Source organism: Cimex lectularius, unplaced genomic scaffold (assembly GCF_000648675.2).
Source record: "Cimex lectularius strain Harlan isolate CLEC.00 unplaced genomic scaffold, Clec_2.1 scaffold11, whole genome shotgun sequence".
NCBI lineage: Eukaryota > Metazoa > Arthropoda > Insecta > Hemiptera > Cimicidae > Cimex > Cimex lectularius.
Window position 1 is genome coordinate 581,942 of NW_019392673.1, and position 23,688 is coordinate 605,629.

General features: G+C 31.9%; 2 protein-coding genes across 2 annotated transcripts in view; one reads left to right on the plus strand and one right to left on the minus strand.

The window, feature by feature from the left end:
• The window catches only part of LOC106669444 (histamine H2 receptor-like), a 153,138-nt gene extending 135,448 nt beyond the window's left edge, over positions 1–17,690 (minus strand). Inside the window, exon 1 of the mRNA XM_014398931.2 lies at positions 17,430–17,690. The gene's annotated coding sequence lies outside the window, so the exon portion shown is untranslated. The remainder of the gene's footprint in view (positions 1–17,429) is intronic.
• LOC106669446 (phytanoyl-CoA dioxygenase, peroxisomal-like) overlaps positions 1–23,688 on the plus strand; it is a 116,419-nt gene that overhangs the window by 86,656 nt on the left and 6,075 nt on the right. The window contains exons 3-4 of the mRNA XM_024225367.1: positions 19,954–19,974; positions 20,062–20,195. Coding sequence (XP_024081135.1) covers positions 19,954–19,974; positions 20,062–20,195 — 155 coding nt within the window. The remainder of the gene's footprint in view (positions 1–19,953; positions 19,975–20,061; positions 20,196–23,688) is intronic.

The following is a 23,688-nucleotide window of genomic DNA, read 5'->3' on the forward strand; positions in this document are numbered from 1 at the left end:
GACTTTCTGAATTTCTACCTCCCCCCTTCAAATTTACTTAGCTCACGTTTTCGAACATTCGATTGTTATTTTTCAACTCTACTAGAACGTTATTTAAAAGCTTGGATATATCAACGTAAAGCATATTAGATGAAAAAGTTTTTGTAAAATTTGACAAGTTGTAGGTATTTTTTTGTAACCTCAGTAGAACGTGCAATCATGACCAAAATTTTAAATTTTGTAATTTTGACATGTTCCAACTGATATTGGCTAACATTTTATGTCATTCAGATTATTGCAAAGAAGTATCTTACAGCAAATTTAACGTTCTTTCAAATGGTGTAATTGGATTTATTGTAGTCTCAACATTTTGTAAGTTGTAAGCGTTTTTATGTGGTAAGGAGTGAAAAGTTGGTAAAACCTAAATTGACAAATATCTTCAAAATAGAGAACTTTCCGAAGATTTTCTCCTGAGCATGTTTTGCTCCAAACGAAGAGTAGAATCGATTCCATGAGTTTCGTCAGAAGGAACTGAGACACCCTGTATGAGGAAGGCATAATAATTTTCTTTCCTCACCCAACTTCGGCAATGAACAATAAAACAATGAAACACGTGGAACATCTTGTTTCCCAATGTCTCGATTTTTTTCGAGATTAAAGACTGACAGCTATTCACAACTTTATTGAACAAAATTCTTTTCTGTACAATTCAATGCATGTATCCTCCACTTTAAGGATCTTTGTTGTAAACACTAAATCACTTGATGAACTTAACACTAATACTCCCGTCACTTGGTTCGCTCTCTTGAGTGACAAAATATGTGCTTGGGCTAATACCCAAGTGGTTATAATCATCGCAAAAGTTTCACACAATGGAAATCTAATAGAATTAAAAACAATTTGTTTAAATTAAAAAATCAAAGGTAAACGAGTCTCACAAATCAAACGGAATTAATACGTCAAAACAGCCCTAATTTAAAGGTTCGGAAAGGAAATACGATCCAATCGCCTCCTAGAAACAAATCAAGTCGGAATTTTCAGAAAGGCTCATAAATTAACTGAAACAAAACGCAATTCTAATATTAGTTTATGTTTGAAGATGCTGAAATAGCATAAAAATGCGCTCGATTGGTGGAAGAGAGCTGATTGGAAAAAGGATAATTAAAATTGCTGAGGGTGCTCCTATTTCCCGACTACCGAGAGACAATTTTCCATTTAAAATAGCATCGCGTCTCAATCAAGCGATCCAAAAAATCATCGCTGCTCAGTGGTTTGATAAAGCGAAATGTTTTTGATGAATACCTGAACAGTGTCAGAACATACAGTTGACATCATTATTATTAATGATCGCAATCAGTTTTTATTATATATTGATTTGTATGCAAAGTAGGTTGAGATGAAAAATTATTATCACGAACGGGACTCGAACCCACGACCTCTGGGTACTAATTCCCTGATGCTTTACCAATTGCGCTATCGTGATTTTAGTCCCCTCAACCGACTACTAGTTAAATTATTCCGCCAATATTCAAACATCGTGGTATTTTATAGCTCCACTCCTTGCAACGAAAAAATTAAAAGTAATTTATCTAAAAACAATCTATATATTGTTATTTTTAAGACTAAAACACCCTCAATTTTAAACTTAGGGTATAAATCCTCAAAATTACATATAATAATTGTTAGTGAAGGAATTTACGTTTTTGCATATACATATTTGTAATTCGACCACCTGTTGTCTATGTTATTGAATAAAATAATTCAAAAAAAAGGTCAGATCCTTTCATGTCTTGTGCTAAGGTTTTATCCTTTTTCGGAGGATTTTGGAGCCGATATTTCATCCAGTGCTTCATCCTTTCTTGGTCCTACGAATTAGCATTATAGTGAACAAAACTTGACGTTTGGCCACGCAACATTCATGAAATAAGTAGTCCGAAGGTGCAAGGACGGTGCTTGATGTAGGAAAAGTTTAAACCTTGCATAATCATGCCGTTTTCTGGATAATTTTAGACAATAATGCTGGGTACAGAAATATAATTGAAACGTAAACCATTCATTTTTAATTATTCCATTAATAAACTTTAATCAACTATTCCTAGAAACACATTTATACTACTACCCTGCATGTTTATCGACTTGAGCTAAAATTATAAATTTAATCCAAGCTATTATCATTAGCCCTAAATCGAATATAATCCAGAATTTTTAATAACAACAGAAAATCACAACCCAGTATGCAAAATACTACAATATAAACTCGCATTTGATGTAGACAAAGTTAAACCAACTGACTTATTTACTACCTTGGACATTATATACTAAAAAATGTCACATGGATTTTATATTATATATATATATAATGTGATATGTATCATAGAGATTGATCCTGGTGTAAGGAACCATTGATGGCGACTGGCGACCATACTATAGATATGATCAGTAATCAGCTGAAATAGGTCTGTCATCGCTTGGAAACTAAGCCGTCTGCCGATTGGGGCTTCATTATACCTACCAAAATGATTAAAGTTTCATAGTTACCATACATGGAATTTGAATCCGAAAGCGCCTTGGCACAATGTGCTTAGCTGACGCCATTCGGCAAGTTTTACTTTGAAATAATACCCATTATGATTTTTATTATAATTTGTTATAAATTATATCCGACTCGAGAGTTTGAGTTCAAGATAATTATTTATTTTTATTGTTGTAGTCTTTTTGGCTTTAAATGTTTTATCTTCTTACGCCCTCCGCGTGTCCCCTGCCTTTCCATCTTCCAAATTATCTCTACAAAACCAATTACAAGGTCTATTAGTCGCTATTACATCCGACGGTCTTTATACACCGAATAGAGACTCGTTACGCCGTTTTAATCAAGATAGAAGCTCCGTCTAAATCTGAGCTTCAGTGAGAAGTACCACATATCTCTTCGTCACGGAAGTTGGGATCGATGGAAGTGTTTCGAGAAGACTACCCTCCCCCAACCCGGTTGAAATGCCTTCGGGGTAGGACGAAAGGCAAGAGATAAGGTCTACTTAAATCAAATAATTACCTTTACAAAGGATAAGAAGAGGCCAACCCGTTGAAGTGATTTCAAAGGTAAAATGCCAAGCAGGGGTAATGACCTACGCTCCCCTTTTCACGGCTGACTCAGACAAGGCTTTGATTGGATTTGTCTATTTTAAAAGTTCAGTTGTTCAGAGTCAATCTTCGATGAATCTAATTGTGAACATTGTGGGCAAAAATTTAGCAGAATTTATGGAAATATAAATCACTGATTACGAAAAACTTTTCCTAAGAACAGAAGACATTAGTATATAATTGAAATAACCTTTGATCAGCTGTATAGAGCCCCAATAAAAAGTAAAACCGTGGCGGCCGTGCTCATAGATCAGAGATCTAACCGGAATGTTCGAACCCTACAAATTAATATTAAGTTATTAATAATGTTAAAAACTGGAACGTCCTTTTTAAAAATCTCAGTGCAGCAGTGAATAAAAAAATGTAAATGCTTTAAAAATGTCTATGGAATATTCACTTTATAAACAACTTAATTTTGACTCTGATTATCTATCTATAGAATCCCTAAAATTTTAACATGCACGATTGAGTTTATAATTTTATCATTAATTTTTACGAAGAACTGAAGTTTAACGAATATGAAATTGTATCACCCTATGTTTTGTGCAATTTTCCATATAATTGCGCCAGAATCAGCCTGAAATTCAACTTTGACGGGAGACATTTCTACATTTTCTAACGGTAGAGACTGGACAGCCCTTGCTCTAGTGTGCCCTAGAATTAAGGTCGAACTTCTTTTTGTTTACAACTGAGTGCTATGTGTTTTCGAATGCTATTTAGGTTATTTAGTTGCAGGCACAATCCAGCTTTGAAAAACAAAATGAAAATATCACTGGATTTATTAACTATCAGTCTTATGTACTAAACAAGACGTTTTAGGATAATTCTTAGTACTTGTTATCGATGGTCAGCCTTCAATAATTAATTAGTGTTTGGTATAATGAGGGATGAGGCCACAGAAGGAAAAGAAAACAACACTGCTTCCTCTGTCAAACTTTCAGCCGTCTACGACACCTTCATCAGGACTTTTGAAGCAAAATTCACAAAATTATTAATTCGAACATATGACCTACGAAGATCATGGAACAACAGGAGACGGGTCTTGTTGTTGTTCCATGTTCTTCGTAGGTCATATGTTCGAATTAATAATTTTGTGAATTTTGCTTCAAAATTCCTGATGAAGGCGTCATAGACGGCCGAATGCTTGACGGAGGATGCAGTGTTGTTTTCTTTTTCCTCCGTGGCCTCATCACCGATAAAAACAAACACTAATAGTTCTTAGTCTTACTACTAAGGATCTATCTACTGTCTAAAACAAATTTTCTAATTAAGCCTCCGGTCGAGACCAATCGCTTTGTATGTTGTTAAAAAGAAGCACATCGATATAAAGAAAGATACTAAGAACAATTATCGTTTGTACTAGTCCAATTCGTATTTTTTTATATTTCCATTATTTAAAGGGCTTGGCATCATTATGTCCTACAGCTCGCAATCGGAAAATTGCAGACGAGAAAACGCTCATAGGGATTTATTTGTATTGACACGGAAAATTTGTGTATCCGGGCGACAAATCAGCGAATTCTGTGTGGAATGCAACCCTTATGAATCATTAATGCAGGTTTCATCGGGGGTAAAAGCTGAATTTATTCGCTCCAAGCGCCTTCCGTCTCTTTTTCGGCACTGCTGGGCGAATATATTTGAAATGTTACGCAATCCTTCCTATTTTACACGAGCCAATAGGTTTTATTAGCTTTTTCGCGTTGGCCAACGATGTCCGAATATCCACCACTCCAAGGGTTCTTGATCCGAATCTCGGTATTGAGACTATTGAGATGGAATTGACGGTACCTTACAGGTAGCTGGACATTAATCCCATAAAAGTTAGTGTTTTTTTTAAACAATAAATCATAAATCAATTAAAAAAGCAGGCTTTTGTTATGTCTAGTATAGGCTACTATACCGTGTCAGAGTTTATAAAAGACATGGCCTGTTATTTTTACGCTGCCTGTATTACTGTTAACCTAAGTATGTTTCCAAAGGTAATTTTTCACGTAGAATCTGCTGGTGCTATTAGAATTTTAATAAGTTGGCCCATTAACCTGGTTATCAATTTTTTTTAAAATGTAAAGCCGTATTTTTTCTCACACAATTCGTAAGCCTTCTTCATTCTAAAAAAATAATATTAGAAACGCAAAATTTTGTCGATTTGACCTGGAGAATAGAGAAAATTGAAATTTTAATTGAAAAAATATAGATTTTTATTTGTGTTGGTTTCAATGATCAATTTTCTTCTTTTTTTAAATTAAATCAATTGAAATTATCAAGTTCTGAATGAAAACTTCAATATTTCCAAAAGGAATCAATGAATTTTTTCACACAGTTTGAAAGTCCTTTCCATTCTAAAAAGTTATACCTGAAACTCAAAATCAGACCAATTCTTGAGGAGTTAATAAAATGTACAAGTTTTATTTGTCGATTTAAATTTTCATATTTTATTCAATTAAAATTTCAATTTTATTCTTTTTTAAATTAAATCAATTGAAATTATCGAGTTCTGAAAGAAAACTCCATACATTCTAGAAAGAATCAATGAAGTTTTGGGGATATATTTTTCCCACATTTTAAATTTCCTTTCCATTATAAATAATTGATATTAGAAACTCAAAAAGCCATCGATTGGTTCAAGAGATATAGTAGTTTTCCTTCAGAACTCGGCCATGTCAATATTAGTGAAAAAATGGTAAAAATTTAACATTTAATTGAGTAAAATGTTAACATTTGATTTGTGTTGATTTAAATTTTGTTATTTTATTCGATTAAATTTTCATTTTTTGTCATTATTTTTAACCTGTTCTGGAAGTATATTTTTTCTACTGAACATGACAATTTCAATTTATCGTGTAAACAGGTGAAAAAATTAAAAATTTAATTAAACAAAATGTAAAAAATTGATTTGTTTTGATCTAAATTTTCATATTTTATTTAATTAAATTTTCATTTTTTGCCATTATTTTTAACCTGTTCTGGACATAGTTTCCTTTCAGAACATGACAATTTCAATTTATCGCGTAACTGGTGAAAAAATTTAAAATTTAATTGAATAAAATGTTAACATTCGATTTGTGTTGATTTAAATTTTCATTTTATATTATTTAATATAGAGAAGTACGCAATGCCTTTTCCCTTGTTTTTTCCTGACTTAGGGTAGATTATGTCACAAAAACAAAGCAATCCTAATCCTCTTTCAATATTCTCTTTGTTGCCTCTCCCTACCAATCCCTCAGAACGTTCGCCTAATAAATTACCGGCTTTACCAAGTTGTGTAAATAGCCTTATACATATTTGAAGAATAAACATTGCCGTTTAGATGATTTCCCCCGACCCCCGGTATAAAACTCCTTTACATCCTACATAATAAGGTCCTTTTTTTTCTTTCTCTTAAGACTACTTTCCCAGTAATTAGACATTTTAAGAACCCCTGGAGAAATTTTAAATCAGTGTTGCCGAATTGTGAATTCTCAAGAGTTTAATATCTTTTTAAAAAATGCTAATAATTTACGATTTGACTTTCATCAACCGACGAGTTGAAAGGATAAAAAAATCCGCCAAGTTCTGCCACATGTTTTACAAAACAAGATGCGTTTTCTTCCACCAATTTCAAGGATTATACTGTCAGGAGGGGAAAAAAAGTTCAAATTTCCCTCAAATCAAGATCCGATCATTATACGAGACAATCGGAACCCGGGCCGGGCGGCATTTAGAGACGATAGCCCTCGTTACTACGTTTTTGCGCAAGCAAACGTTGTTAAGTCCCGGAGGAAACTTTTGAAGTTAAATAAGATGATAAGTTTTACAGTATAAAGTAGCGGTAAGAAGATCCAACTTTCAGGAAAATGAAGCTGTCAAACTTTGCACTAACTTTTATTTTGACGAAGCCATCTTTTTCAACTTCTGCAATATTATGACTACTCCTTTTTTTAATCAAAAATATCGCTTAATATATTCATGAATACATATTGTTTTAATTGGTTTTGGAAAGGAGCCGGGAATAAATTTAAATAAAATTTGCATTTCGCTGTAGTTAAATTTTTTGAAAAAGTGAATGGTGGAATCATCATAGTTTGAAATACTGTTTTTATTAAATTGAAAACGATTTTGTTCAGAAAATCATTAATATTTGTACACTATATAATGAGTTTAAATCATATTTGGAAAAAATCAAGAATGAAACTATATGCATGAAGTTGAAAAGGGAAAAGTTAAGCGAGGCAAAAACAGTGCTACTGATTTTTGCGCTATAACTCCAAGTTTTTCAATTTCGAAAACCTGGAATACTCGCAACATTTTGCATCAGAAATGAATTGAAAAGGACACAGCTTTATCAATCAGTTTAGGGAAAACTTTACACATAGTCTTGGAAGTGATTGAACAAGCGAAAATAATAACAACTGATTTGGTGTGAGAGGGTTTGAAAATAAATTCTGGCAGGATTTTTCGATGAAAACACTACAATGTACTTCTCAATGGACGTTGTTGAGCATGGGTATCACAGCGCTCTTTCTTAGATCCCTTCTTATTCCTCATATACGTAAATGATTTGGTCCGCGCTATTAAACTGATCGTGAGATGCGGTCTGGTGTGACGTAGGTTTTACAAAAACATTTTCTTTATCATGCCAAAGTTTCGATCTTTATTGAGATCATCTTCAGAGCCTGTGATTGGTAAATATTGTTTCAATTTTACAAATACCTGTAGGATATGTAAAATTTAAACAATTTTGATAAAGCTGTGTTCTTTTCATTTCATTTCCGATGCAAAATGTTACGAGTTTATTCCAGGATTTCGAAATTGAAAAACTTGGAGTTATAACGATCACCAAATAATCATTAACTAACGGTCTCTAAGCACCACACATTAATCACAATTAAAAACTCATAGGATATGCCGGGATTCGAACCCAGGACCGCTAGCGAGGCGAATGAGTTGGATTCCCTTACCACTCGGCCATCACACTCCCCACCTTGTAAAAATATGGTGGATAAAAGACAAAAGGACTCTAAATTCTTAAGCATAAAACATATAAGAAAAAAGTGCTGTACATTGCTTTAATTAACACACGTAATTATTGCACAAGAAGTAGAGAAAATATTTGGCAGCCTTTCAGTACAAATAGTAAACTCTACTTGAAGGTGAAAATCAAGTACGTGATAAATTATTTTGTAAAAAAGCGCGTAACTACTTTACTAAGTACTAAGTATTCTTTTTATTCCTTAAACGACTTCTTTTAGTGCAAAATTGTACTGTATGTATATACAGTGTGGTTCAGAAAAAGAATTGTAAATAGAATACAGAATGAATAGGCATTCTAACCGACCTCATACAAAAAATACGATTTTTGGTCTTTTTTTACAGAAAAATCACTTGTCGCATACAAAAAATTCTCCGTTACTGTTATGCATTTTGCATGAAATTCAAAGTGGACTTTGATGTGAACACTTTCAATCCCACTGTTAGACATTTCTCTAGCACAAACCTGTACAATTTCAACATAGGAAGCATTCTTAAACGCTGTGGATTTTCCTGCAGATTTGCGTATATCACAAAAACAGTCTCACAGGTAAGTTGGTGAATGGTAAGATTGGTACAATCTACATTCGAGAAGTAAATTAAATAACTCCAAAAAAATCATGTATAGAAAATCAAGAATAGTATTAAGAAATTTACTAAATAAATCAATTATTCTGAAATTCTTTAAAGATTTTCCAATGTTTAAATTTTAAAGGTTGCAAGCGAAACGGCCATCAGTTTGACTGAAAGGGTACTCATTCTTTATACCGTTAAATTAAATTTTAAAAACGACCTCAATTTTGATGAAATGTGCACAGTTGAAACAAAAAAAAATGGTTATGATGACCGTTTTTACTAAAAAAATTCCCAAAAATCATGTTTTCGACGGAGTGAGATAGAAAACATGTTTTTAAATTAAATTCTACCCCTTTACAGATTTCTAAAGTGCAATTTTTTTGAACCGCCCTGTAAACCTGTACTTTTTTTTTGGTCAATTCATTGAAATTTTATTTTTTATTTAGAAGGGAAGGGGTGGAAGAATCTTTCTATTCGGTTCGAAAACAAAAATATCGTTTATTATTTTTTTTAAATCATTTTGGAAATTGAATCCAAGCATAACTTGGAAAAATAAAATTGTCATAAAATTACGTTTTTACCGAGCCTATGTATCCCCACTATATTTTTATTGCCCTGAACTTCAAATATTTCTTCCGTCACAAATATATATTTGACGACATTTGAAAGAATTGACGAATAACGAAGCCTTGACATTGACAAAAGTCTTCTGCCACTTCATAAATATACATTAGACAGAGAAGGAGAGTAAAAATCCAGGAGTTGAAGTGCTCCAGGAGGGTTCTTTGGGGGAGTAAATGGAATTTCCTTACTCGAGTTTTGTTTCATTCTTGAAGGCGGCCCTAAGAGGAAACCAATAACTCGAATGAAATTCTTGATAACTTTCTACCTTGCCTCTTTTCCCTGTGGAAATCGTCAAACACAACGACAAATCGTAATAGGGAGAAACATATTGCCTAAACAGATAATCGGTTAAGTATTAATATAATTGCCTTGAAAAAACTACCAGTTCATCTCGAAACTAAATATATAAAATATTATTTTTCGGATAATTTATGCAAAATCTCATTAAGATGCAGTACAATTTATCAATTATGATAACAAATTCAATTAACATGCCAATTTATCAGAAAAGCAATAACTAAAATCAATTATAATAAAACTAAAATTTTCGAACGACATTCATTCAGAAAAAGTTTCCTTGGTCTGATTGTAGACGTTGACAATTGTATAAACTAAATCTAAACTCTAAATTCTTACGCATCAGCTCAGATTGCGCTTTTTACCTTGTTAAAGAAATAGATAAAATGTTGGCAAAAATATAGTATTTTTTACATAAATAAACATAAAACAGCAAAATCTCACTGGAACTCTCACGCAAGGATGGCACAATTACACTTTGAGTGAGTAGAAATATTTTGTTTGAATATAAAATATATTTTGCATTGTATAAATTCACTTAACCACATCCTAAATGTAATTGTTAAATGTAAACATTGTTTGTAAATCCCAGGCCCTGAAGATGATCTCAATAAAAGATCGAAACGTTGGCACGATAAAGAAAATGTTTTTCTGAAAACCACATCACACCCGACCGCATCTCCTGATATCTGAATAACTATCGATTAACGGTCACTAATCTCTACACACGTATTTTTTAAATTTGAACTACAGCAGTGGGCTAACGTTAGCCCACAATCTTAGAGAGTTTGGACGTTTCCATAGTGTAAATGATTTTTACGAAAAAGGATCTGCATCATAAACGGACGTATTTTGAGTTTAGGTTAAGTCTTAGAGTGCCGCTGGTCGTGGAGACGGCGCAGGTGGTTCAGAGTCATTAAAAACTCTTTCCAAAAATATTTTATTTTGGCTTCAAGTATACAATTTAAATTTCGTTTATTAGTTGTACCATTGCGTTTGGGCGGCGTTCTTTGAAACATCGAAACTTAATAAATTATAACCCCAAATTATATATTTATAAATCAAAAGAATATCTTTTAATACCCTTATAGTTATTTAATAGGAATTAATATTATTAATTTTTTCAAAGTGTAAGACCCCCAATCGTTTTGCGGATTTTTTACGGATAACGCTTTTGTAAGAATTGCAAAAGAAAAAAGAAAAATAACCAAAATTATTTTTACATGGTACAGAAAAAGCCCCACAAAGCTCCAAACAATGACCGATTATATCTTACAGCTGAAACTATTCTGCAGTTAATTTATGAATAATATCACCAACCTTGTCAGAAATTGAACAAAAAAGAAAATTTACAATCAGGTCTATTACAATAACCTTGGTTAATGCGTGCGAATGATTTCGTGTTTATACAGATTATTATCTCTATTTCACTTCATTTTTAAGACTGTTCTGTTACTTTTACTTTTGCTTACAGTTTTTTATGTTAAGTGCTTTTTGATAAAATCCTATGTTGATTTCTTGATTCAAAAAGAGTAACGCAATTGGTCCGATAAACATATTTCCCAAATCTTACTGAAAATAAGAAACGACTTATGCCATATTTTCACATTAGGCTCAAAACAGTATGAAACATTCAGTCAAACTTTTAAAAGAAATACAACTCATTGTTACGAGGTGAAGTTACTGCTTCTTTATTAGATTCTTCTCCATTTGATTTCTTTTGCTGTGGTAGCAGACCTACAAAAATTTTGTAGGTAGAAGACTACGATTTCATCAAAAACATTTGTATCTGTCATATAAAGACAGACCCATAAAAAAAATTTTATCCACGTACTATTATATATTGTTTCTAATCATTTCTCTTATATTTTCTAGCATGTCATTGTTTTTTAATGTTTTATCGACCTGTAATTACGTTCAAAGTTACCAGTATGAGGATGCAGCCGATTAAACAAATAGTTGTACCAATGTAGGCTAGAAAGTGACATGATAATAAATATATTAATTCAATCTGCCTGAAGGAAATAAATATGATTAAAGATTTAGTTTAGCTATGGACGGACTACAAGTTCACATGTGTTCACTGTATCTGCATTTATAGACGCTTTAAAATCAAATATCTTATATTATTCGATTTACTTTCATTTTGTGGGTCCCTCGGGTCGCTAACAGACTTTTTTAACGTATAACGTATTTGTATTTATTGATTCTTTTGACTCTCTTCTCTTTGAAGAACCACTTGTCCGATGAACGGAGCCGACCCCCCCTCTTCTAAAGAAGATGATTTTTGATTTTAGGCAGTATTTAGCGTCTTACTTAACGAATCTGATAAACGCGAATTTTTACTTGAACCATTTTTCCCCGTAGCAGTATTTGTTGATTTTCGGCCTTAGAGCAGGATTATTTTTCATCCAGCTTTGATAAGAAAATCTTTGGAAGATAACCCATGTTAGTTGTTCAAACGGATATAATAAATCCGTCTTTGCTATCTCGCGGAATCTCATAGTGAACAAACACGCATCGATCCTGTCTGATCGCAGGCTGGACGCGTACCATGAAATATTTATCGATGAAAATTTGAACCACTACCTATATAAAAGTATAGCCGATATAAATAATCACTATTTCCTTTTTATTCTGTTCCTTTTGTTATTTTGACCACTTCCTAAGGTTATTTTGTTAGTAGAGAAAAACCAGTAGCTTATTCAATGGCGTGTGTGTAAAGAAAGAAATATTTCGAGTGTCGAAACGGCGTTGGCGGACTCGTTTTCTTAAGTTTATGGTTACACCTCCTTAAATGGTGTGAAGAAGTTTCTTCTTTTTTTGCAAAATAAATTTTCCTTAATTACTATATTTTAATTAATGAAGTAATTCAATTAATCCTTTGGATTCTGATGTTATGTTAATTTAATTTTAATAACTGGCAAATGTAATTGTTTTGAAATTTTAGGCTGCATCATAATTTTTAATAAAAATTCGTCGGTGATGAAAACAGACACACGTCGATAAAATCCGTGATTCTTTTACCGGAAAATTTATCATAGCGTTGTTCAACTTTTCCCTAGCAGTTTTATATAATTTTTTTAATTTAATTTTTTTTAATGAATAATTTGCATTCGTAAGAAATTTCGTTGCTCTAAATTGGGAATGAGTTTGTGTATGAAATATTCACTTTGTGTTTTGATAGTAATAATGTGTTCAGGTGATTTTGAAAAGATGAAGGAAAGATGATATTCGGTTCGTGCGTGTGTGTGTGTGTGTGTGTGTGTGTGTGTGTGTGTGAGAGAGAGAGAGAGAGAGAGAGAGAGAGAGAGAGGGAGTGAACATATTCTATGTGTTTGTTTAGAATATCTTCAATTTCCTATTTTTATACTAACAAAGGGCCCGTGTTTTTTTTTGAAATGATGAAATCTTTACAAAATATATCCCAATAAAATATATTAAAAAATACATATCTGGATTTTGTTTTGTCTTGAATTATAGGTTCAAAGTGGCCAAATCTTGTTATGAGAGAAAGGCACGTGTACTTATCTGGGATTTGTGTATTATCTATAATATAAAGGAGGATCCCTCCCCAAAAAGGAGGGAAAATTCAAAAGGTCAGGTTGAGATGAGAAGTTAGTGTCCGAGTGGATCGAGGTCACGATAGCTCAAGTGGTAGAGCAGCGGCATCTAGCCGAAGATCGTGGGTTCGAATCCCGCTCGTGCCATTGACTTTTTTATCTCAACTAAAAAACCTTAATTAATTGTAGTATATTAATTGGTCAAGCGGACCACGATATTAGTGAATTATCTATAATTATTGTATGCATTATCCATATAAAGTGGAAGGTTTATAGGGCGATAAACGGCTGAAGTCATCGCCGACCCCTGCATGTTTTCCTTCTTTTCCTGGTCTTTCACACGTATTTTGTTTTAAACTGCAACCATTTGATCCATCGTTATAATACAAAAAATATCTTCTTAATTAACTTTTGGTGGTGATTTAATTGTGTACTGAAAACGAATCACCATGGTAGGTAAAATATTTTATTTAATGGATATTTCGGATTTTTTTATCCCCCCATCAGAAATCTACATGCATGTTTAGAAAGTCTACGAACGGAGTAGGAAACTTATTCTTATTACGATTTTAATATTACACAAATATCTGTATGTAAGTACACAGAAAGAAGTTTGTTTCTTTCGACGTTGTTTCCTTGTTTCCAAGCATCCCTCTTAACAATGCTTATATATCTTTTTTCTTTTTTAAAAAGCCCAACCATTAATTATAATCCTTCACTTTTTGTTTTCTCTAATTTGCGAATAAATTTGACAACATTCTACTTTCCACATTTTATTTTTATAAACTTCGAGTAATTTACATTTTACACAGGTATGTTTATAATATTAAATTCTTAAGGCTAATTATTTTCCTTCTACACTTGTAGACTGTCTTAACATACATAAAGATAGAGTGTAGATTGCTGAGGATGTAAGTCCGAGAACTTCAATAAATAAAATAATTCTAGCTTCCATGGTGATGTGTTTTTCTGCAAGATAAACCTCTCAAATATATGGTATTTATTTGTATGACAGACCGTTGAATTTTTTTTTTAATTATAAAACTATTTGTTTATAAAATTCAACATTTACTATTTTTATACAAATAATTAGTAGTTGGTCTTTTCAGAAATGGGAAGTGGATGGATACATGCTTCTAAAAAAATATACATATTTTTTTACAAATTAGAAACGAGTTTAAATATCATGGACAACACTTCTCATATTGTAGAAACAAAAAATCAGATCTTACGATCAGAAAAACATGTACATATTTCTACTAAAAATAGTTTATAATCCATTATGTTTAGAGGGCTGATTGACCAAATTACTTCTTTCAATTAATTATTCTTTTCATGTAAAGTCTTGGTTGAAATGAAAAAGTAATTGTTACGAGCGGGAATTGAACCCTCGACCTTCGGCTAGTTATAGTTTATAATGATATGCAATGTTTTTACAAATTAGGTACTAATATTAGGTACTATTATAAAATCCTTAATTTGTTTTTGTTCTTATACTAATAATTAGTTTTGGAGTTTTTGATAAAAGTCGAAGTGGAAAAATTGTTATATTCTCTTCCAAAAAAAACCACTGACCATTCATCAAACTAGGATCAGAGAGATTAAGTCCCACTATCAGAAAAACATGTATGTATATAATTTTTAAGAAAGTATCTTATAATGATAAGTTTTTACAAATTACGAACAAATTTGTCTATTTAATTCTCATTTTTTATACTAATAATTAGTTTTGGCGCTTTTTGAAAAATTGTTATATTCGATTCACAAAAGAAAATATAAATTCATTCAACAGTCAAGTTCTTACTAAGAGAAAGAGTGTTTATTCAATTTGTAAAAAAAGTCGTTTTTATTAATGATCTGCTTTGTTTTTGCAAATTAAAATCCCATTTGGCCATAAAATTCTCATTTTTTTATACTAATAATTAGTTTTTGGGCTTTTTAAAAAAATAGAAATGGAAAAATTGTTATATGCACTTCTGAGAAAGAAATCTATCTTCGAAGATACACAAACTAGTATCAAAGAGATCAAATCTTACTAACAACAAAACACGCTTATATTTCATTTCTAAAAAAAGAAGTTTGTAATGATTTGTTTTGTTTTGGCAAATGAAAAACTATTTGCTTGTAAAATTCTCATTTTTTCTATAATAAATAGTTTTTGGCTATTTGAAAAATTTGAAGTGGAAAAATAATATATATTCATACATCTTTGATCAGTGATTAATTAATTTTATTATTCGAGAATATGAAATGCCATGATTATATAAATTAGAATCGACTTTGTATTAAAATTCTCATTTTAATATTTTTTAGACAAATAATTTTTTTTCGTTCACAAAAAATAGACTTTTTCAACAAATTATAGGTTCAAAGTGACGTATTCATATTATCAGAGAAATATATATCTTTTTTTTATTTGTAAGTAAAATTTGTTGGAAATGTTCTTTTCTTTCAATATCAATTCGTTTATAAAATCTTCAATTTGCTATTTGCACACTTATAATGAGTTTTGTGGCTTTTGGGAAAATTAGAAGTGGAAGAATTGTTATATTTGGTGCCCTCCCCCCAAAAAATAATAATAATACATACTTGTATATCATTGACAATACAACAAACTAGACCTATGACAAACTAGAACAACAAGTCTTACTATCGGAAAAACTTGTATTTCGAATATTTGTAACACGGTTTTGTTTATAAAATTCTCAATTTGCATTTCCATACAAATATTGAGTTTTGTGACTTTTTTAGAAATTGACAATTGATGAATTCGCATAAAAAATGTAAATACATATCTTTGACAATACACCAAAGCAAGTTCAAAAGTGAAGTTTTAGTACCAAAATATGCATTTTCAATTTCGGTAATACTATTCGATTATAAAATCCTCAATTTTCTATTTCTATTCTAATAATGAGTTTTTTTAAATTAATATTATTATCTTAGTCATATTAAACTAGATTCTTCGAGATCAAGAGTTACTATGAGAAAAACATGCATTTGGAGTTTTATAACACGATTTGTTTAGAAAATCCTCCATTTCCAATTTTCTTACTAATAATGAGTTTTTGAAAAATTTACAATGGAAGAACTCGTTTCACAAATCATATACCTACATATCCTTTACAATACACCTAACTAGGTTCCAAGAAATCGTCTTTTTTTAAATAGAAATCGTTTGGAATATTCTTTTTTTTTTAATTTGAGTACGAATTGTTTACAAAATCCACAGTTTTTACAGAATTTTTAAAAAATAATAAAAATGGAAAAATTGTTCTATACGTTCACCCTAAACAATACATTTATTGAAAATACAGTCAACCAGGTTCCTGTGATGATGTGATCAAAAGTGATCATGTTTTTTTAACATAAGAAAGTGTAATATCCTGAATTTACTATTTTGATATTAATAAGCAGTTCGCTTTAATTGTATTTTTTAAATGAAAATGATACTCTTTATATTCGGTTCGATAATAAAAAATATACTTTATCTTCTGTTTAATTATTCTCAATCTTCAATACTGTAATTTTATATTTAACAATATCAGAAATTTTGGTTTATACCATCTTCACTTTGCTATCCTCTTAATAATGGCGAGTTCGCGTTCTTTTTTGAAAAAGTAAAAGTCGACGAACTTACATATTCCGTCCCAACAACACAAAATTATAACACGATTATTTTTTCGACAATACAACGCCTGGAGACGTGTTTATTTACAATAAATCTTATTGTGCTGATGCGACAATGGGGAAGTGTTAAATTCTTACACAATCCCCTTCTGATTGACTGTTCCGGTTTTCGGAGCACGTATTGTTGTAATTCACTGTGTAAATTATGTCTGGATTATTAGACTAAATAGTTGCCTAATTAAAAAACGCCGAATGTTCAATAATAATCGAAATAAATAAAATTTTAAGTTTGTCATAAGTCAGTTTGTTTGAAGGGATTTCGATTGATAAAAGCATTATTAAATTTAAAAATATTATATAAAACTGAAAGAATGAAGCAACAGTTTACATTTTAGGAGGGGAAAAACTGTTTTAATACATGTATGTATTAAAAAAGAGTATAGATTTTGTGTTGAAATAGCGCACTACGAGGAATTTATTCTATTTTTTCCACTGTATGGGATTTTCATTGTTCGAGAGCTTTCCTGCCAAATTCCATGAAAGCCCAATACCATGTGTACTATACAATTCCATATGTTTATTGAAAAAAATAAAATTAAAATAAATGCAAACAACCTGTCAGGATTGAAGGACGGCTTAATGTACTTAATTTCACTTGGCACAGATATTTGAAAGAAAAAAAACTTCGTGACGGATCGACGTAAATTTTTAAATAGTCGTATGGGGGGGACACAGACGGTGAGAACAGGACTTGGCAAGTACCGGGAGAAGACTGATTCGTCTCTGGCTACCACAATATTTGCAGGAGTGGAGGGATCCCCACTTCACCTGTTGGACACCCCTTAACTTTGCAACCATCCGCGCATCCCGACCTTCCACTCACGCATTTCCAGTGCACGCATGGATAAATAAATGGAAAATAGTAAATAACGGTTGTCTCGTTGATTTTCACATATAAGACAGCGTAAAAACCCAAATTTTAATTGAAATCTAACGAGGCAAATCCATAATACACGTTTCAGGTGTGATTACCTGTAAAACCGTTATTCCGGCAATGTTGTTTTTTTTAATATGAAAACGATTTGTTTATAAAATTCTCATATTGCTATTTTTACACGAATAATGAGTTTTGTGGCTTTTGGAAAAATTGGAAGAAGTGATATATTCGGTCTTCCCCAAATTGTTACTTACAAACAGCATGTCCCATGAATAGACGTCATTATTCAATTATACTGGAAATGTTTCACTTTTCAGGTAACATCAACCTTTCACAACTGTATTCTATAAAGTCCTATAATATATTAAATCTGAAGTAAATATGTTTACATCAGTGGATGCTGAAAGGAGACAAGAAATGGGGTTTATTGTTGTTAATTGTTGTTTTAGTTCCTTAGTTCAGTCAATCGACTCGATCCTTCTCTTAAGAAGTACTAGGTCATTGGTACAATTGCTTTACTTAGGTTTGCTTTGTATCCCAGGTTATTATATGTATAGATTAGGAGACTAGGAAGTGGGGTTTATTGTTGTTAATTGTTGTTTCAGTTCCTTAGTTCAGTCAATCGACTCGATCCTTCTATTAAGAAGTACTAGGTCATTAACTGTCGTTGTTCCAGGTTATTTATGTCTTCATTGAGCGGTTGCTTCAGGCTCCAAGATGATATGGGTTGCTGTTTCTTCCTCCTTAGTGCACAACCTACAAATGGGACATCGTTGAATGTGCTTGTGTAGAGGTTTTCTCAGATGCTAGTGACTGGTAAATAATACTTTCAATCCTCTGAGTTTAGCCCTCTCTAACTGTAGCAGTGAGTTTGCCAGTTTTGATGGAGTTTGTTTTAGCATAAGCGTACTGTTTCTAGCACCTCCAATCCACTTCTCCTTTTACCTTTTTCAGATCAAGTCTTTCATAGAGGTTTCTGTCATTGTTTTTGTTATCCCGAGAATAAGTTCAGGCCAGTGTGTCGCTTTTTCGTAATCAAACGTCCCCCGTTTTGGTCCCAAGATATCAACAGGTAGTGATTTCCCAGCTTTTGGAGATTTTCGATGCATACACTGATTAATTTTGAAGTGATTTTTTACTTGATAATGCTTTAATAACTGCTTGGCTATCCTATGTGGATATTTTTTGTCCAATGTAACCTCTTTTAAGATTTTCTAAAACAAAAGCATTGATGGCATTTATTTCAGCTTGAAACACCAATGGATAGAACATTGAAGAACCTACGAGAGTGATCAGTTTTTGTTACTAACCTTAAAAAAATATTCAAAAAATGAATATAGTAAAACAGCATAACACCCAAAAGTTTAATTGTGAGCTAACGAAGGCAAATCCGTTTTATCCTTTTCTGGTCTGGTGGCTTGTAAAAACGTTAAAAACCCCCAGTCAAAATTACATCATCGCATCCAGTTATTTTTTAATTGGTTCAATAATTAATTGATGAAAAACACAATCAAAACATCTACCAACAACCCTGGAAACGTTCGCTTTTTATTAATTAATATATCGAAGAAGAAATAAGGATGAAATATATTGAGTCAAGATCTGATTTTTTCCTTGTTCGATGTTTATGAACAATGAAAAACCTTTATGACACCATTAGTTCCGTATTTTAAAAATTAATTGCCTCCTCGTTAATGTATATTTGTAAACATGTTTGTCAAAATATTATTTAATTTAAACACTTCATTGTTCAATTATTCCTTCCAAATTCGATGATCCCACATAGCCTCCCCTTGTTAGTTACCAAGAGAATGTACCGGGACGCGTTTATTGTCACACACCATAACAAATTCGTAACTTTAGGATATTATAATGCAAAATATATATTATTATCTGTTTCTAAAACTAGGTTAGTCGTCTTTTTACAGCTAGAAAGTGTAATTACGCTAATTATTTTTAAATTAAGGCACTTATTGATTTATCGCTTACAGACATTTTCCACTGTTTTGCCATGTTCTAAATTAACGTCTACAAATATTTAGATAATGTTCTAGGGGCAATATCCTGGCTTTTGTAATTAGTCGCTTAACAGGAACCGCGTGAAACGAATACCTTACGGACATATTGATTTCTTTTGGGCAGGGTGTAACTTTGTTCATCGTTGTTAACATTTTTTTAAGAAGAAAACAACTTTTTTTCCAGATGGACCGAAGCGGTAAAAACGTATCCTTTTTCCTATTAGCATAATTTAACATGAAAATGAAAAAAACAGACTGTTTTTTCGAAAACTTAACGTTGACGATGCACCAGTGGGAACCAGAATTGTTTAGATGTACGATGGTTGGTGCTGGCAACTTCACAACAAAAGAAAGGATGTTCTATGAAACCAACGGGTACATTTTAAGAAAGAAACTTATTCCTCTAGACATTTTACAAAGATGCAGGTACAAAATTAATTCTTTTTAAATAATAAATAGCGTAACTGGCTGAATTCGCCTAATTATTATTTATTTTTGCTTGGTTTATTGATGAAGACTTATCGTAGTTATGTTTGCCTGTTGAAATGTCAAAAAATACTACTTTTTCTTACATTTTTGCACCATGAAATTAGTGGAATTGATTCGGATGTGCCCGCCTCGACCACCTTTCCTTGTAGAAATGATAAATGATGGAATGAGTGTGGTGTTCAATCCTTTTTAAAAAGATAGTAACTCACAGTAAGGTGTTTTGCAACGATCCGGATTTCGAGCGCTTTAGCTCATCATCAGGTTGAAGGACTTCTACAATCACGTCTCTCGACATGAATTACCAAAGTGAACCCGCTGATACCTCCGCCAACGCGACGTTCCAATTAGCAGCTGATTTTTTTAATGGCGCTCAATTTGAACGTGCGAAACGCGGAAATTATAACACAAATAAATATTATAATAGTAAATACTTAATATTATTAAATTAATTATTTGGACGTTGGATATTATTTATGTACATATTTAAAATGGGAGGTAGATCAAAATCTGTTATATTATTAATGCATTTATCACCAATTTTACATTTTTTAATTTCAAATTTCTCAAAACCAATCTTTGTTGAAACTATGTAACACTCTTGTATTTAAATTTGAATTGAAATTATGTTTTGTTTCTTTTAGATAGTCCTTAAATTCTGAAAATTTGCTCGATTTAGGCAAGTGTTCTTTTACTCACATTTCTATTTCTCTACCGCTTTGTCCTATATATGTAATATCACAATCATTCCAATTGAGTTGGTAAACCCCGCTTTTTGCCAAGTTGTCTACCTTGTCTTTAGGCTTTGAGAGAATGTTTTTAAGTGAACTCGTACTTGTAAAAGTTATTCTAAAACGTTCTTGTTTAAAAATTTTACTAACTTTTTCCGATAATTCACTAATGTATGGCAAACAACGGAAACCTTGTGGTGGGGTGGATGAGTCCTATTATTGATTCCTTTAAAGTTAATTTTTTTATTATTTTAACTAGCAACCTATCAATAAATATTTCTTAATACCCGTTGTTTTTTGCTAAGGTTTTAATAATTTCTAATTATTTTTTACAGTTAGCAGGTGTTAATGGTAGTTTTAACATCCGGTCTATGAGCCAAATGAAACCAGCAGCCTTTTGGGACCATGGGTGGGAAAAATCCGCTGGTATCATAGTGTCTGTTGTGGGTTTTCTATATACGTTTATTAAGGACAATTTTAGGTCTAAGAAAATCCGATCGTTGCAAAACAACTTACTGTGCGTAAGAACTATCTTTTTAAAAAGGCTTTTCTTGTATGTAGGAACCTAATACTGACCTCACCCTTAAAAACGTCCACTTCCCATTTCGACTCGGGGCCAATTACAAACCGCCCGTCCGCATATTAGAGACGCGGGGTTGGCATTTCTTATGATCCCTCCTTCATGAGATAGCAATTTGTCCAAGAACGGGATCAACTTCTCTTTCCCTTAATGACAGAAATAAGAGGAAAGGACAGAAGGCGTTTTGATTGTTAATAAAACTGGACGAATGTTTTTTTTTTCTACAATTAGACCGACACCCAGTGAACTTTTGATCAATATTTTATTTTTATTTTTTTAAATCGTTGAAATATTATTCTGTCTATCAAGCTTAAAGCCCATTCGAAACGGTCTCCATTGTACTTTGAAACAAAGTCGGCCTATCAGAGAGTAATTAGCGAGAAACCAAAAATTTTATAGCTTATTAAACGTGCGTGCATATAGGTTTTCGTAAAATTTTCTTATGTCTTAAATGAAAAGTCCATTATTAGAACGAGCCCTCTCGTCATCCATATAATTAATTTAACAAAAGAAAAGAGATTTGCTTTACGCTCTTTGTCGAGCGTCCTTGGCAAATAACAATAGGGCCGACGGTTTTACTGGAAAGGATTAACGAACGGGGTAAAAATTAACTTTCTACATTATTTTCAACATCTCCTCTTTGCATCCATGGACTAGAAAATTAAAGAGTTAATTCATTCTTCTTGTTCTTATATCGGTTGGTTAAGGTTGTTCTTTACAAAAGCAAGTTTGGCTTAAAATTAATAAACAAAATGCTAATTATAATACTTTTTACAGGAAAAACATAAATTGAAATAACGTTTCATTTTTAACTATTACAAAAACAGATTACCATCTGTAGGCAATAAAAAAGAGAATGAATAAAACATTAAAATTTAAAAAATATCTACCTTCTAGAGGTAAAATAATACAAATATAAATAACTTTTAATTTCAACAGTTCAACAAAAACTGATCTTATTTTAATACAAAAGCAAATAAATAGAAAAATGTTGATTCTTAACCAATCCGGTTGAAAAATTAGATCAAATCATTATTGTTACTGCAATTAGAATATTTTTTTTTTTCATATTAGAATATTTCCTTTCTATGATAACAAAATTAGGTCAAATTGAAAAATTTCGTATTACAATATTTCAAACTTAAATAGATCAATTCAATAATAAACATTTAAAAATGTTATAATAAAAAAATATGTAGTTATTTTGTGATCAGCCTTCTCAAATTTTAACATTGATTGAAAAAGGATCGGGGATGAGGCCAGGTAGAAAAACGTAGAGCATTCCTTTCTTTGTCGAGCTTTCGGTCAAATTTATTGACATCAGGACTTTGAATTGGAAATTAAATAACAGTTGAAAGCATTGTGAGGACGCCCGTCTATGGGATGTGTTATTTTTTATTTGTATTATGTTAAAAAATTAAAATATTAATTCATTATGTTTGTAGCCATGGTATATTTTTGTAAATGATGATGATGATGCTGAACGGAGACTAGGAAGTGGGGTTTATTATTGTTAATTGTTGTTTCATTTCCTTAGTTCAGTCAATCGACTCGATCCTTCTATTAAGAAGTACTAGGTCATTGGTTCAATTGCTTTACTTAGATTTGCTTTGTATCCCAGGTTATTTATGTCTCCATTGAGCAGTTGCTTAGGCTCCAAGATGATATGGGTTGCTGTTTCTTCCTCCTTAATGTATAACCTAAAAATGGGGTCATCGTTGAATAAGCTCGTGTTGTGTAGTAGATGTTTTCTAAGATGCCAATGGCCAGTAAATAGTACTTTCAATCCTCCGAGTTTAGCCCTCTCTAATTGTAGCAGAAGTTTGCCAGTCTTGATGAGGTTTGTTTTAGCATAAGCTTACTGTTTCTAGCACATCCACTGCATGTATATCATTTAAAATGAAAAGTATTTTATTTTAAATATAACAAAAAAAGATTACTATCTGGAAACACTACAAAGATAACGAATAAAACAGTAAAATATAATTTTAAAAAAATAAAGGATGGTTGTTGTCTGGGTCTGGCACAGGTCTGGAGGGAAACGCCCCAAGCATTGAACTTAACCATCTTAATACACACCTGAGGCTAAAAGTACAATAAAAATTTGAAAAAAGTGGCAGCG